Raw genomic sequence first — 17,663 nt, 5'->3', positions numbered from 1 at the left:
ATCACAGCAGTAGCAGCAGCCAGAGTAACAACATTTGTGCTGGTTCCCGAAGCCCTGACTCCTGTAGAGCAAAGAAACAGCGCCCAGCTGATGCCTGTAGACTCAGTGAGTTGGGTTCCTTGAGAGGAGCCCTGTTTAGGAAACTCTGATCTTTCCCCCCCCCGCCGCCCCTCTGGGAACTCACCTCCCTGAAGCTCAAGGAGGGCTCTGTTGGGGCCAATTTTGGCCCTAGTCTCACACCTTCCCATGAGCCATGGGGTAGAGTGACTAAACCCACTCAGCTCACGGCCCCACCCATGAGCTTCCCTCCACCCTATCCTTAATCTTTTCTGAAAATGCTGCTAGCAAACCTTCTCATCCTTTTTCCGGTGGGAGACATTGTCTTTATTATCATGATCAGCCAATAAATCCATCCTCTGCCCCAGAGAGAGATGCTAAATTTCTCAAAACTATTTGCTTTACAAATATCCTTGAAAAGACAGTCCAGAACAAAAAGGTATCAGAAGATAATCAGAAACATGAAAAGACTCATGGAGAATTCTAAAGTCACAGTGAACATTCCATGAGTGCACGCAACGTTTCTTAGTTAATTGAGTAATAAATTGAATTCAATTCCAGCTGTAGCCAGTTCTTCGAAGTTTTATCTATAGTTTGTAATAGTTCCTTCTGAGGAATATTAGATATACGTAGTTTTAAAAATTTTTTCATTCCCTAGTTGTTTGACTTTTTTTTCTTGAAACGAGGACTAGAAATGGCCTTTTAAGCCTCTATTTACACAAACACAAAATCATTAAATATAAACTTATATATATAATATATATAATTGGCCCATAAATATAATGGGCCAATTCATGGTCGTGAATGTTAAATTAATTTTCATAGGCTTAGTACATACTTGCCTTTAGTATCAGAATGTTTAATATCAGAATGTTGAAGCACACAACCTTGCGTATAAGTCTTAAAGGGTCTTTCAACCATAACACTGGGAGGACATCATAAGTCATACACTTTTACTTGTACAGGTAATGATATTGGTGTGTTAAAAGGCCACGCTGCCAGGGTTGAAATCTACCACTTGACTTACGTCCATAGTCTTTTCAATTAATATCTCTCCTTCAACTGGTTTCAGGGGAATTTGTTAGGTTCCATCCTAGTCTGTGAAGCTTTAAAATTTGTTAGACCCTAACCACGGAAAAGAAACTGGAAACGAAACTATTAGGTAGCAAACTGTCATATATATATATATGCAGACTTCTTAGTTAACTGAGTAATAAATTGAATTCAATTCCAGGTGCAGCCAGTTATTCCAAGAATTTTCTGAAATTAGTTTACAATAGTTCTTACTAAAGAATATTATATATATGCATTTTTAAATTCCCTAGTTCAAATTTTTTCGTTGAAATTTCAGTTTCTGTTTTGCACTTTGTAGCTTTGTCTTCTATTTTGTTGAACTGGAAAGAGCGATTCCTAGGATTCCATTTTAATTAAAGGAAGCTATTTCCAATCAACACTTCACAAAATACGTTTTCTTATTTTGTGGACTGAGGAATCCAAGAAAATACCGAATAACAGCAAAATTGGGGGACCTTAAGTTAATCACATAGCTGAACTGTGGCTACTGGCATTCCATGGATCGTCTCGCAATCAATTCTATCCAGAACTAAGAATCACGGCAGAACCCCAAGCCTGCTCGCCAGCCTGAACTGGGTGAGGGTTGAGAAAAAACACCCCCCACTTCTGTGCAGCAAACGGCGGCTACTCAGAGTAACTGCAGTCTGTCTCCAGGTTTAGGGGCCAGGGATGCACCTGCTAGACAGCAGAAACTCAAGAAAGAGAACCAGCAACCGCTTCTAAACAGGAGGACGAGGGAAGAAATGCTCACCCAGGAAACTCTGCGACTCCCACGCACACCCCCACCTTCCACCCCTCTGGCAGCTCGGAGCTCGCTCACCGGAAGTAAAACTGAGGAAAAGCCACTTCGAAGGACTGGGCTGACGTAAGCGCGCCGACTTCCGGCCCCGTCCTTCCGGAGATGGGTGGTCCTGGGATCGGGAGGGGAGGTGGAGCGGAGGCGGGGCTTGGGGCTGGTTGAGGCTCTGGTGGGTAGGTGGGTTCAGACCGAAGGGACTACGGGTCGGCGTTGGGCTCAGTGGACTCGAACAAAGGACTCTCGGGCAGGGACTTGGCACGGCGTTTTCTGACGGGTAGCTGAGCGGCCGATCGCGGCTTCTCCGCCAACCAGTGCTGTCGCCGCGTGGTCCCAGTCGGCTTCTCCTTGGTTCCCCACGGCCAGCGCCGCGGTGGGGGGCCCGGCGCAGCGGCACCTGCTGCTGAGGGAACCCCGTAGCCCGCCCAGGTGCTCATGATGGGGCTGATCTTCGCTAAACTGTGGAGCCTCTTCTGTAACCAAGGTGAGAAGGATGGAGCTGCGCAACGGCTCGAATCCGAGGCAGAGGGTCTAGCCGCCGAAGGGGACAGCCGAGGAGAGACAGGTTTCTAGGTGGACACAAACGTTCTGAGACTCAGAGAAGTGACTTAGTCGAGGAGGTGGGTAGAAACTCACTATTTTAGGCTGGAAGAAGGTGCAACGTGATGGTTGGGAGAAATAGAATGTCAGAAGAGGGGGCATTTGATATCCCTGGATCCAAACCAAGAATTTGGGGATTTTAGAGAAGGAAAGAGGAAAGCACCTAATGATACCCGGAGGCACTTGGAGGGCCTTTTCCATCTCTATTAAGCATCCTAAGTCTTGCCCCAGGATAAGTGTCCACCCAGAAAGCAATCAACTTTTTTTTTTTTAATTACTAATGATGCTTTGTTTTGCGCCCTGCTCTTTAAGCCAGTGCCCCTTCACGTTCTCTCTGATTTCGCCTGCTTTCCATGACTCGGGAATGAGTTGTCCTATTGAGATACATCGGTTTCTGGAAATCTTCGTCCTAAACCCTTTATTCCTTTCTTCGATGTTGGAAAACGAAATGCTTTTGGTTCTATGTAGGATATTGCGTATCCGTAATTAGTCTAGAACTGGTTCTGAGACGTCTAAAAGTTGCAAGTCCAAAGGGCCAAGAAGTTGTAAAACCTGTTCTGAGTCAGAGTGAATGAGATGTGATGGCTTCTGAAGAGAGAAAATACCCAGATAAAAAGGGCCGGGAATAGGTAAAGTTTTAGGCATTCTTTTAACGGAGTGTTTTCTCAGTAACTGAAACCAGTTTTAAAACTCAAATAGTTTCATTTTGCATTTAATACCCGGGCGTAATAAAATCCAGTGTTTTATGATGATACCAATTTGTTACTGCTAATGCGGTATTTTTTCTCTGGATTTAATAAGTTATGAACAGAATGAAATGGTTTTAGTCACTTGTTCCGTAGGTCGGTAAGAATACTAAAATAGCCTTTTTCAAGGTTACAAGTTAATAAAGATAGATATATGCATACGCATATACACGTATACACATATACATGTGTGTATAAACGAAATTACTGCAGATAGCATTTATCAAGTGATTTCAAAGTGGCCAGAGTTTAATTCCATATATTTTTTTTCCATATAGATATTATCCATAAATTTAATACATTTTTTTCAGTAGCTTATATTTTCTAATCCTTGTTACATGAATTTACTATGTAAAGCAGCTTTTTAAGACATGTTTAAAAGTATAAAGATTAATAATCACCTGCTTATCTTTTCCCATAGTTTAAGAAATAAAACATTACCAAAGTCGTTGGTTCTCCCTGTGTAACTTGTCCCATTCCCTTTTCTCTCCTCTCTGTTTTATTACTGTTGTTTATCTTTTTGTTTTTGGTGGTTTTTTTAGGTTTTCTTAATCAGACTAGAAGGGAATGAAGGATGTAGAGGGAAAATTCGGCAGATGATGAAAGACCTTTATTCATGGGCTACTTTTGGGCTACTCTTAAATCCCCATTACTGTTTAGAATTTTTGTTTCCCTTTAACTTCCTTGTTGAAAATTTAGAACTACATAGTGGTTATTCTGTCATTTTATTCCCATTTATTCATGCAACTAACATTTAGTCATAGACCATAACCCAGTCATCAGAGTTAGGCCTAGGAGACACAAAGGTTAAAATACAGAAAAGTTACATATAACTTGCTCTCAAAGTACTCAAGAATCAGTAAATGAGACAGATTGGGGAAAAAAAGATGCAGCATGGTAAATTATTTCACAGGTATGTATAAAAGCATGGTGATGGTCAACAAGAAGGAAGTGATTAATTTTTTCTCAGGTGGTTCCTGGAAGACTTTACAAAAAAAGGTATACTTGGACTTTAGCGGTAAGTAGGTGTTTACAAGGCATGCTATGTTATTCTAGGCAGAAGGACTAATACGCAAATGGGAAAGGAATGAAATAGTTTGGTGCATTGAGGGAAGCTGAAAATAGTTTAGTTTGGCTGTATTTTAGTTTGCCTGTGGGGGAGTTAGAGGAGATGAGGTTGGAGAGGTAGCTAGGAGAATCAGATCACAGAGGGCCTTGTGTGTAGACTAAGACGTTGAACTGCAAGCCATGGGAGCCGAGCCATTAGAGTTTGGTCATGTATGTTGTTTTTAAAGCAGGGGAATAATGTGATCAGATTGATACTTTAGTCCTGTATTTTTACTTTCTATATGTATCACCTGACAATCACAGCATTTTCTATTTTTACCACTGTGACACATCTAATCCAGTGATACATCACTCAGTCTTGGTCGCATAGTATGCCCAATGCCCCACCTCAGATCAGTTAAATCAGAATGGGGTGGAGCGCCCTGGGCATCAATGCCAAGATGACTCAAATGTACAGGCAGAGTTGACGATGGCTTATATTACCTTAAATACTCCTTTCCCTTATCTTTCTTCCAACATTTTTTCCCTGTAGTATTTTAGAGCACCAAGCATCTTCTCATAAATTTGATACCTTTCTGGGAATAAGTATACTAAAAGCATGTATTGTCTAAATAAAGCTGTTACAAACTACGTTCTTGGTCTCGGTGGTTTTGTATTGCTTGATTTTAAGCTAGAAGACTGATTACTTCAATGTACTTATCAACTGAAGGAAATAATTTCAAATCTGATTATCTTTTTAGACATTATTGTATATATCTTTGTGTTTGTTTATGTGTGTTGTACAGGCATACCTCAGAGATACTGTGGGTTCGGTTCCAGACTACCAAAATAAAGCGAATATTGCAATAAAGCAAGTCACACAATTTCTTTTGGTTTCCCAGTGCATATAAACGTTATGTTTAGGCTATACTGCAGTCTATTAAATGTGCAATAGCATTATGTCTAAAAAACAATGTACATATCTTAATTTAAAAATACATTATTGCTAAAAATTTCTAACTATCACCTGATAGCGCAGGGTTGCCACAAACCTTCAATTTGTAAAACACGAAATATCTGCGAAGTGAAATAAAATGAGGTTATGCCTATATAAAAATACATTATATCTATCTTTAGATTCACCTCAGAAGTTGAGCGTTCCTTTTTTTAAACTTCTTTTTAAACTTTCATAGACCTTGGTCTTTTTCTGTCAGTTATTTCTTGTTTTATCCAGAATTAAGAATGAATGGAATATGATTTTAATTGTAGTTCATTTTCAGAACCAAAAACAATGACATTTTAACTTAATGTCTCATCATTTCTTTCTCATTGGTGAATTTCATGGTATCATTTTGAGCACTGATATCCAATTTGTATGTCATCGTTATTGTTCTTCACTTCTGATGGCTTACATCTGATGTCTCCTGTTAGTATTCTGCTCTTAATTCTGTTCTTTTTGCTAGTTTCAAACACACCAAACTTAAACCTACCACTGTCTGCTCCCTGTTTTCCAGAACCCGCTTTATTCATACCTTCAAATGGTTCAGACTTCTGATCAAATGTCACTCCTCAGAGAGCCCTTTCCTTCCCTGACCACTCTTACCTCCCCAACATTCAGTCTCTATGTCTTAACCCTTTGTTTTTCTGAGAAACGTTTATCACTACCTGTAATCATATGATAAGTTTATTTGTTAATTGTTGTCTGTTTCAATAGAAATAAACTTCTTGAGGCATGAACTTTGTCTTATTCGCTGTTGTATCCCCATTACAAAAGCTTTTGTTCAATTTTTTGTTTTGTTTTTCAAACAAAAATTTTATATCGAAGTAACACATACATATTCTTTTTAAAAAGTTATATAATGCTAAAGTCTGAAAATGATGTGTGTTCATCAGATCTCTTTAATCTCTTAACTTTTTTCCCAGCATATACTTCCACATTTCTGGATAATATACGTATGTGGAAATTTTAAACACTGTATTTTTTTTTTAATAATTGAGATATAATCAACATATAACATTATATTTGTTATCCCAGTATAGTATTTTGGCTTAATCCACACTCCATCTTTTCATTTTTGTGACTATAAAGTTTTGTTACTACTGAGCCACAATGTGCTGTAATTATGTTTCCCTTTTTTCTACAGCTTTTTCCCCCCTAGAGTAAATAATCATATCTCATTGCCTTAGTTTTCTTTGTACATTTGGCTCAGTCATTTCGTGCCATCCAAAAGCTCTCTGTACAGTTTACACACATCACACCTATCAGATGATTTATCCTTCCTACCCGCCCTCTCAGTATTCCATCCTGCTCCAAATTGGACCTGTTTTTCCTCTGTGCCCGCCACACAGCTATTCTGGACTTGTCCTTGCTATCTATCATTCTAGGAATTTCCTTTGCTTTTCTGTTTTATTAGAACTTACGTTTTTCTTGCTTTACTCTTACTTTGATGAAGTACATCCTTCAGAAATTTCCTGCAAAGTTGCCCAAAGTGGTCATATTTTTTTGTGATTCCAAATATCTGAAGGTATATTGGTCTGTCCTCACTTGTGATTTATAATTGGGCTGGATATAGTTAAGTTGAAAATGTTTCTTTCAGAATTTTGAAGGTGCTGTCATTGTCCTCCAGTTTCCAGTGTTGTTGTTAAGACCAGTATCATTCTTTTCTGATTTTTTCCCTCTCTTTGTAGTAGATATTAGAATTTTCCATTTATCCCTGGTATTTTTAAATTTGAAAGAGGTGTGCCTTGTTGTGTCTTCATTCATTGGACCTTTTCAACACAAAGTTGCACCTTTTTCCATTGTAGGAATTCTTTTCTTCCTTCATCCCTCCCTCCCTCCCTCCCTCCCTTCCTTTCTTAAATTTAGGATTTCTTCCTCTCCTTTTCTGGAAATCTTACTGGTCATATGGCACTAAATTGATTATCAATTATCCTTTTCCATTTTTCTGGCTTTTTTTTTGAGTTCTGGGATATTTCCTTTGTCTTCCAATCCTATTGACTATTTTCAGCTATCATAATTCTAATTTATAAAAACTTTTTGCTACATTTTTTTATTCTTGTGGCGTTGCTTCATAATGCTATGTCTTCTAAGTGTCTTAGTTTTTTTTTTGTTTGTTTCTATTTATTTTTATATTAGCCCTTCACACTGGAAGCTTTCCCCATAGATCTGTTATAAGTAATTCCATGCATGAATAAAGCACAGTTGTCTATTCATTTGCATCATGATGAGTTATAATATTGTGAAACTGTTAGATTGTTTTCTAAAGTGGTTGCACCATTTTTATACTTTCACCAGCAACATTTGAGGCTTCGTTGCCAGTGTTTTAATTTTAGCTATTCTGTTGGATGTGTACTGTTATTATCTCATTTTGGTTTTAATTTGCATTTCTGTGATGATTTTTGGGTGTTAAACACTTTTTCATGTGCTAATTGGCCATTTGTATATCTTCCTTTGCAAAATGTTCAAATCCTTTGCCAGTTTTTTTTTGGGGGGGGGAGTCAAAAAAGTTATTCTTTATAATTATTTCTAAATCCTGGAATTGAGTCTTTTGTCAGATATGTTTTGTGAATATACCCCCATCCCCACCCCCAGCCTGTGGCTTCCCTATTCATTTTATTAATAGCGATTTTTGCTGAGTAGAAGTTTTTGGTTTTGGTGAAGTCTTAATTTCTCTCTATATTATTTTTCTTTAATGGCTGTTACTTTCTGTGTCCTGTTCCTTTCATCTAGAAGCTTTAGCTTTTATGCTTAGGTCTGTGAGCCATCTCAGATTATTTTGAGGTTATGATGTGAATAGGGGTTGGGCTTCATTATTGTTTTACATGGATATCTGCTTGTCCCAGTGTAAATTACTGAAGACTTTTCTTTACCAGTGAATTACTTTGGAGTCTTTGTTGAAACTCAGATGATTCTTATCTCTAGACTTTCTCTTCTCTTGCAGTGACTTCATGGTAAATTTTAAAGGTGGTGTCAGTCCCATCTTTGTTTTGTTAAATCTTTTCAAAGAAAAGATCTTAATTTTCTCTGTTTTCTAATTTACTAATTCTTGTTGTTTATTTCCTTCCATCTGCTTACTTTGAGTTTGCTTTACTCCCCTCCCCTCACCTTCTTAAGGGTTAGCTGGGTGTCATTGTTTTTGTTTCTTTTTCCTTTCATATATAAACATCATTGTTTTTGTTTCTTTTTCCTTTCATATATAAACAGCTGTAAATGTTCCTCTTAAGTACTGCCTTAGCTTTATTCCATAGATTTTAATATATTGTATTTCATTCAGTTGGAAACATTTAAAAATTTTTTTCTTTTTAATTTCTTCTTTGAACTATGGCTTGTTTATGAGTGTTGTTATAGTTTCCACATACTTGTTTTTCTTGATAGATTATTTTTGGTTCCAAATTTAATTCCATTGTGGTCAGAAACATGCTCTGTAAGCTTTCCTTTTTTTCTTCCCCCCAAATTTATTGAGACTTTCTATAGTTCATCTAAATGGTCTGTTTTGGTGCATATACCATTTGCGCTTGAAAAGAATGTGCATTCTGCATTTGTCTGCAGTGTTCTATAAATGTTTATTAGGTTAAGGTGGTTGTTAATTTTGTTTAGATATTTTATATCTTTATGTGTATCTCTTATAGAGAGCATATGTTGGGATCTTGTTTATTTTGTCTAGTGTGAAATTCTCTCCCTTTTAATTGGAATGTTTATCTAATTTATTAGTGTGCTTAGATTTATGGCATGGTGAAATATTAAGGTATACTGTTTTACCATTTGTTTTCTGTTTGTCCCATCTGTGTTTGTTTTGTTATTACTCTATTCTTCCTTTCCCACTTTCTTTTGGGTTGACTGTTAATTTTTTTAAGAATTCTATTTTAATTTATTTATTGACTTTTTAAGCAATTCCTTTTCACATTATTTTTATGGTTCTTCTAGGGATTGCAACATGCGTTCTTACCTTTTTGCAGTCTACTTAGAGTTAAAAATGTAACACTTGTAAAGTGTAAGAACCTTGAAACTGTGTATGTAATTGCATACTCTTCTCCCGTGTCGTTTATAACCATACAGCTTACATGTTATTTGTATTGTATCTACATATGTTATGAAGTGCACAATACAGTGTTATAATTTTTGCCATAGACAATCACATGTTCTTTAAAGTTTTAAGAGAGGGTAAAATTTTCTCTTATATTTACCCACATTACTATTTTTCATGTTTTGAATTTCCATCTTGTGAATTTCCTTTCAAGCTGAAGAACTCTACCATTTTTGTAGTGTGGTTTTGCAGGTAAATGAATTCTCTTAGTTTTCTTTGATCTGAAAATGTCTTTTTTCCCCTTCATTCCTGAAGTGTATTTTTGCTGAAAATAGCATCTTGGGTTGATTTTTTTTTTTTTTTAACTTCATAGGCCTGTAATTTCTTTATCTGTAAAATATGCAAGGTGGCCCAGGTCAGTAGTTTTGTGCATTTTTGGAGACCTGGGTTCCTCAGAGTTGCCATATAGGTAACACATTTGTTGACGAAGAAGTGCGAGAGAAGGAGTAGATCTCACGTTCTGCAGTCTCTTCTAAGCTATGATATTTTATGATTCTATAATTAGTATAATATAAGACAGTTTTTTATAGCTCTCCTTTTTCTTTCTTTTTGTTCTCTCCAAGAGGCAGACTGCTCGTGGCTGTCCAGGCCTTCAGGTCTCAGGTTGTGACACCATATCCTCTGACATTTTACTACCTACCTATTGCAATAATGCAAACTTATTTTTTGTAAATGCAGTATTTCAAATTTTAAGTCACCAGAGTTGGCATAGGGCATTTTTATTTGTTTAGTTATATAGTTGTTTACATACTCTGTGTTCACATAGGGCTTGTTCTCATTATATAACAATTTTAGTGCAGGTATTATGTATCTAGAAGGTAGCAATCCCTATTTCATGATATTTGGGTGGCTATCTTATATCTCAAAATTAAGAGTTAGTTATTTTGTCATACATTTTAACAATATCCAATTTTAACATGATAAAATACATGTTAACATATTATTTCACAGTTTATTAACACTGCCAGTATTTAGTGCTTCTATAATGCTTTTCTCATGTGAGTCTGTTTTCATTGTTTGGTATTCTTACTAAAACTACAAACTGAGTTTATAAAAAAATTTTTTTTATTGGGTAAAGGGAGAAACTTTTTTTTCTTGTTTTTTTTCTTCTACTTATTTTTTTTTAAGTTCCTTTTTCATCATTCTTCTTGTTAGCCATTTAACCTGTATTTGTCTACAAGCAAGTGAGCTTACTAATTTGCTTTGAAGCTTCATCCTGTAAAGGCACGTCTTTATGCCTTCCCTAAAAAAAAAAAAAAAAGAAAGAAAAGAAAAGAAAAGTAAAGCCAGCTTTTAAGGAAATCCTAGAGAATAAACACCAAAGCAAAGCCAATAGAGAAACTTATGTATAAACACTTGGTTAAAATTAAACAAAAGCTCTGTGATGGGACCTTTTCCTTCATTTGATGTAAATAAACTTGCTTTGTGTTGGGCTCTGGAGATGCATCATTAGTAACACTGGAAATACTCTTCTCACACCTTTGTTATGAGGAGAGGTGCAGCTTGGTCTCCTGGAAGAGATTTCTCGTGAAATAAGATGCCCAAAGTGACCATCTCGTGGTGTGCAGACACACTTTTAAAACATTTGGATTCCTTATAACTCTGATTCTTATGGTAATGCTTAACCCAAAATTATTTAGTTATCCACAAATCATCTTAAATTGTACACACCCCGTCCCCAACACACACATTCCTACCCCTAAGCATCGTCAGCCTATTACTCTAACATCATATATTTTTTAATAATGCTATTGGTAAACATTGGGGAAAAGTAAATTTTCTATAATTACATTTGTGAAGTCCATTCTAAATAAAGAATTTAGTATTATCCATGTTATAGTTTGCCCTCTTTAAGGTTAACTGAAAAATAACTGTTTCAATCCGTCAACTAAATATTTTGTTTTCCTGGAGAGTGATGTGAAGAGTTGGAAGTTAAGAATATATGGCTTAGATATACATACTGAGGAGCAGTTGAAGTTGTAAAAGTATACAATTGTGTAATTTTCTCCTCATAACTTGAGAAATTTCAATTTTAGTGAAATGGAAATCTCTGCTTCCTGCTCTGTATATAAAAATGATGTGAAAATGTTTCATGTTTTTCTCAGTGGCAGCAATTCACAATTTTACCTTTGGCATAAAGCCTTTCTCACCTTAATTTGAGACTGACTTGAACCATAACTGATATATTTTGAAAGTTTTTTTTAACCTATTAGATAAATACATAATAAAACCATCTTTCCACATCTGCTTTAGTTAATTATGACAGGCAGAGGAAATTGTTTTTATCAAAGCTATCCTATAGGAAATCACTCTGACAGTTACCTAGCTTAGTTGATCTTTTGTGTTTCAGTACATAAGATAAGATTTGTATATGGCCTGTTGATTATGCCCAACCAGAAAGACAGCAGTACAGAACAAGCACCCCTGTGTCATGTTTTTCAAGCATGAGGGCCCCCTTTTAACATCAAGTAATGTGCACTACTGTGTGATCGTAGTTATGCTTTTGGTATGTATTGATGTGAACAGTTGATAGAGAAACTATACTTAATTAATCCAGATACCACTTGGGGACATTTAAAGCAACATATTAATTTTATTTTCAATAAAAGGAGAATATGTGTCACTTTCCATATTTTTCTCATTGTTCCTTGAATAGGTAAAAACTTTACTAACATTTGTGAACTGAATGAAGTCTTTGGTCACTGACATACTCAAGTAGCAGCTAAGTACAACAGAGGCATTTGAAAAAAGAAGGAAGAATTACAGTTGTGCATAGAGTACAAATAGCTTTTATTTTGTACTTGGTTTTTTAGTAAATGCTCTTTGAACTTGACTTTATTCTTATTGTATAGATAATGTTAAAGACAGTTTTCAAAGAAAAGATTTAAAATAAACTTCTGTTTATTTCATGCGTTTAAGCATTTAGCTGTTCCTTTACTGTTACTTTTTTATATAAACTCAATTTTAACATCAGAAGATAGGTCTCAGTTTACCTGAAGGATAGATATACATACTTCATCATAAGACAGAGTTGAAATTTTGTGTTTTGCCTTAATTCCTAGACTTGCCTATCAATGAGGAGGAAAAGTCACCTTAAAAAACCTTAAGTTAATCAAACATTTGAAACTTTAATGAAAGTCATACTCTATCTACATTCACGGTTTGTCATTCCTGACTTAGTTTAAACTGGGGACCGATCTTTCAAAATGATGCATTATTTATGAGTTTTACCATCACAGGCCTTCAGTACTGTGATCATCATTATAATACAAATGTGAGGCCAGGGGCAGGCACGTTTGAAAATGGCCCTGGTGTTCACCTGAGTTCAACAATGATGGTACTACCTGGTACTATCTTTCCATTCCCTCCTCCCAGCAGGAGTATCTGCACCCAGGTTGAGATTACCTTTATACTAGTGGCTTCCTTCTCAAGCCGCTGGGACCACGTGGTCTCCAGATCCTGGGTAGGTGGAGTTTCCAGCTGTCACCAAAATTTCACCAAAATTTAGAATGTTTGTTCCTCCACTGGTAAGAGTGCTCTCATTCTTACACTGTAAGGGACAGAAACAGGGCAACACTTCGATTGGCTCCATTAGAAATTAGGGGATACAAATCAAAAGAGTCAGAAAGAGAGAATGATACTGAGTTATAATAAGCAAACAAGTTTTCTTTTTTTACAAAGTAGCTCCTGCCATAGTGAAAATAGCCCTTCCAGAGGACCATGTCATTTGTCCTGCATGTCCAGCATGCAGGTCATGAGAAGATAGAAAGATGGTTTGTCATATAAGAACTTGTCTGTGAACTATAGCTCCTCTTTTTGACTGATGCAATATCGATACTTTAGGAATATCAGCTGATATTTGATTAGATGTGTAATCAGAATTTTGATATTCATCAGAGGTTAACAAGAGCAGCAGGGATCTGGTATGAAATGTGTCAAATTCACTACAAATCAGTTGATTATGTGCAGAGGTTCTTATGGTGACTTCCTTGCATACCCTGCTGAGTTTCACTAGTAACTTTTTAAGCATTCCGTCCTGGGGAAGAGGAGTCCTCAATATATTCTGTATAGTTTAAAATCTAGACAAGATGACCTCTGAGTTCTAAGGATGTTGCAAAATATCTACCAAGTAACAGAATAATTAGATGGGCCTTAAAAATCCTTATGAAAGAAATGATACTTTTAGCCCATGGCACCAGAGGAGGGAACTGAAGAGGTTTTTGTTATATACAAAGAGTGGAAACAGTATCTGCTCAAAAGAGTTATAAAACCCAGATTGAAAAAACCTTGAAGACTAAGTAATTGCTTATTTATCTGTAAATTAATGGAAGGAATGAAAACTGGTTGAAATTATGTGTCTTATTATTGACAGGAATAACTCTTTAGTTTTATGTTTTCAATTGTATTTTAAAGTGAAAAGAAAAAATCTTGGTACATTTAGGTAGGAAAACATCTGGCTGTAAAAACAACTTGATAAAAAGCTAATGTGATTGGTAGAGAGGGCAAGCAGGTGTGTAAAACACTTTTTTTTAACTTACATTTTAAGTCATAATGTCTCGTCAAGTTTAGTATTTGGGTTTTTCCCCCCAAATTCAGCAAAAGTGACAAAGTTCTCTTGTGCCTCCCTCTTAGCCATCTCCCTCATTCTTTTATAAGAGTTAGATAGAGAATGTCATAATAGATTGCCTCACTTAAGGCAAGTAGCCTTGACATCATGAAGTTCTGTTTATTTCTGGTACCTTATTCCAGGAGTAAATATCCAGTGAATGATTCTCATTAGGAGGCTAACTAATAATCATTGTTGAAAGCATGTAATTGAAGTATGCAGCAGTGTTAAATGCTTATGGTTTGCTTTCTTTTTGTAGAACACAAAGTAATTATAGTGGGACTGGATAATGCAGGGAAAACCACCATTCTTTATCAATTGTAAGTATGGGTGTTTATTTAAACAGTTTTTATTATTTTTGTTATCGGAGCTAATTTTGTATCATTAATAAGAATGAGATACCATTATAATATAATGGGAAAACTTAAACACATGGTTTTGTGTTTTAACAAACACAAAATTTATTAAAAAGTTGAGTAATACTGCTGTATGTTTGCTACAGTCAAAAACACTCATCTTTTTCCAGCCTTGAAAGAAAGAATTAATATTAAACTAAAAATAAATGAAGCACACATTCTAGTGCTGGAAGGAAGGAATAAAGTACATTTCACTTAGTTCTTCCCCCTCTGAAGTCCATGTAAATAGACTGATATCGATCTAGGAAGCTATTGCTACTGTCCTAACAGTTCTGGAATTCTTTAACATACCCAGACTTGTCAAATCAAAAGAAATGAAGATTGCCCCTGAAAATATTGCTTTGGTAGCTTGCAACAGGGAGAGGCTTGAGACTTTCAGAGAAATACATTAATACTTTAAGGAAATTTTTTAACAGCCACTTGTCAGACAACTTCCCATTATCCTTTCAGTGCCAATGAAATGATCCTTGTTAAACAGTGGAAATGGATCTGTGTCCCAGGCATTTAACAAATAGTTATGAAATACAGTGCTCCACTGTGTGCTTCGTATCTCTTCCCACCTCATCTTAAGTACATCAGCTGGCAGCTCTCCAGAAACACTTCTCTTAAGCAGTGCTTAATGTTTTTTTCAGCTACTCTGCTAAAAAGCCACGAACTTATGGCTTGTTGTTTCAGAGTTGAATAACTACTCATTTTTCTTTAAAACATTCATTCATTGGCCATTATGTAATTTAATATGACACAGCCTTTGGACATTAGAAATGAACATTTCAGAAACCTGTCATCGTTGTTGAAATAATTTTGCACACAGCTTCAAAAATACATGTATTAAACCCAAGGGAGAGTTGCAGCCTTCTTCCAACATAGTACTGACATGTTATAGGCAAATATGTATTTGTTGAATTAATTAATATAGCTTAACCAATGATTATGATAATACATGTGATGTGAGCATCAGTGTTCTAAATAAATTTTCATTTGCCCATAGACTGTAGTTTTGGTTAATAGGCATGCACTGATTTTTATGGTTGAGCTAAGTGTCTTTTCTCACATAGACAGTCTTTAAAATGATAGCCTACTATTCAGTGGTTACTGCTTTGCAAGTGTTGATGACACAGTCATCTGGAAACTTGCTCTTTCAGGATGGGGGATTGGTTCTGCTCTAACCAATAACAGGGCATGGGGTTATTGGCATTTTGGCCACAAAAATGCAAACTCATACCACACAGTTCCCTTCTGTCCAGATCAAGCCTGTAGTTTATTCCATTAAAAGAACAAAAAAACTGCCTTTCTTCAGGAGTTGTTCTTTGTCTAGGTATTTGTTTGCACAAACGTTCTCCAAGTTTCTAGTTTTGTTGCTAATGATTACCATCATTGGTGCAGGTAAGGAAGGTTGATTCGTATAAAAATACAGAGATAAAACTTGATTCAGGTTCTCAAGGTTTACAAAAGAGTTTTCATGGTGTCTGTCTTTTAACAGCTTAATGAATGAAGTGGTTCATACATCTCCAACCATAGGAAGCAATGTTGAAGAAATAGTTGTGAAGAACACTCATTTTCTTATGTGGGATATTGGTGGTCAAGAGTCACTGCGATCATCCTGGAACACGTATTACTCAAACACAGAGGTATACTAAAGTTACTTCCAAATCTGAATGAAAAGAACTAAGGGGTAAACCCAGAAGACAGATAGGCTGTACATAAGGCATAGTGACAGTTCCCTTTTAATAAGATCGTTTTTTGTAAGGAATTTGAGGTCTTCAAATAAAAGAAAAAAGGCAAGTCAGAAGAGTAATGGGAGCTATTATTAGTGGAGTGCTTACTGTTGTCAGGCTCTCTCAATTCATCCTCAGGGCAATACTATAATATCTCCATTGTTGGAGAAAGCAAACACTAAGATAAATTATATAACCTTTCCCAACTTTATAAGAGGCCCTAGTTAGTTAGAGGAGGAATAAAATATTTTAAGCATAATTTAATATAGGATTTTCAAATAACATGAATTGCACATTCAAATTTTTGGTGAGATTATAATTAAAAAGCAAATGATTTGCAAGCCATCCCCCTAGCATTCTTTGTCACTTATTTTCATCATTGAAGTCAACCCGGGGAACAAATCTGGAATATCTTCTATATCTGTTTTTATTTCTTCTCAGACTTTTTTTTTTAAACCATGCAGTGCTATTGAGAGGTTTATCTTCAGGAATACTAATGCACAATTGCATCCATAATTTTTCTTTACAAAGAGGTACCAAACCAATTACTTTTTCTATAATGAAACCTCTTAAAATTTGAGGGGTTTTTTTGGGGGGGGGGATTGCAGAGGAGGTGAAAGTGTTGATGCAAGGAATTTTTGGTGAATAAGTTGCCTTTTAAAATAAAAAACATGTATTCCTCTAGATTTACATTGTAATAGCCTATGTGTATGTGTGTATATATTCCAGTGCAGTGTACGACTGGTTAGACCAGATGGCATATCATAGATAAGCAGCAGCTGTGGCAGCACTTAATTTTTTTTCTATTTGCGCGGGAGGATAGGTTGGTAAGCTAATATTTATGGTTATAGGTTAGTTTAATATATATTTCTACGGTAAAATAACATTCTGAAACTAAAATGTGTTAGAGAGTAAGGGAAGAACAACATTTTAGCATAACTTTTTATTTTTTCAGAGCTCAGAATTAACCCCAAGTGTGAAAAGACCAGTTATCTTTGGTGAATAGGTCAAAGTTGGTTCTAACTGATCCCTGTATATTGATAGCATTACTAAATGGTAGTTTTTTGAAATTGTCAACACTCTAGAAGATTTCACATGGGTCCAGAAAGACATACATTGTTAGTGACGCCATTTATGTGAAATGTTCTTATAAACTATTTCTATAAGAATATCAGAATTACTACAAAGATCCTTTGACCTTTCATATAGCACACCAGCATGGCACATAGCATTTGCAGTCTTAGATTCCAGGTAGGGATCTTATCTATGGGTGTTTCTTTGACCACTTTGTTCACCCTACTTATCTTGCTTCTTAAATTCTTTGCATGGAGGCATCATCCAAAAGCTGAAATGTCTCCCTTTTAATATAGCAAGTTACAGTTGTTGACTAATTTCTGACATCTTCCTCTCATTAACTTACAGAGTTACTTCCCCATATTCTGTCTATTCTGACTTTACCATATTTCTTATATTTATCCCCTCTATTTTCTTTCCTTTTATCTCTTTCTAAGCCCTTGTTACT

At 35.9% G+C, this 17,663-nt stretch overlaps 1 protein-coding gene across 1 annotated transcript in view; it reads left to right on the top strand.

Moving 5' to 3' along the window:
• Positions 1-14,274: 14,274 nt before the first annotated feature.
• ARL5B (ARF like GTPase 5B) overlaps positions 14,275-17,663 on the top strand; it is a 9,570-nt gene continuing 6,181 nt past the window's right edge. The window contains exons 1-2 of the mRNA XM_007447299.1: positions 14,275-14,330; positions 15,907-16,054. Of these exons, the coding sequence (XP_007447361.1) occupies positions 15,911-16,054 (144 nt within the window). The 5' untranslated portion in view covers positions 14,275-14,330; positions 15,907-15,910. The remainder of the gene's footprint in view (positions 14,331-15,906; positions 16,055-17,663) is intronic.

Source organism: Lipotes vexillifer, unplaced genomic scaffold (genome assembly GCF_000442215.2).
Source record: "Lipotes vexillifer unplaced genomic scaffold, Lipotes_vexillifer_v1.1 scaffold297, whole genome shotgun sequence".
Taxonomy (NCBI): Eukaryota; Metazoa; Chordata; class Mammalia; order Artiodactyla; family Lipotidae; genus Lipotes; species Lipotes vexillifer.
Note: the sequence above shows the minus strand (reverse complement) of the source record. Positions and strands in the feature narration are given on the sequence as shown.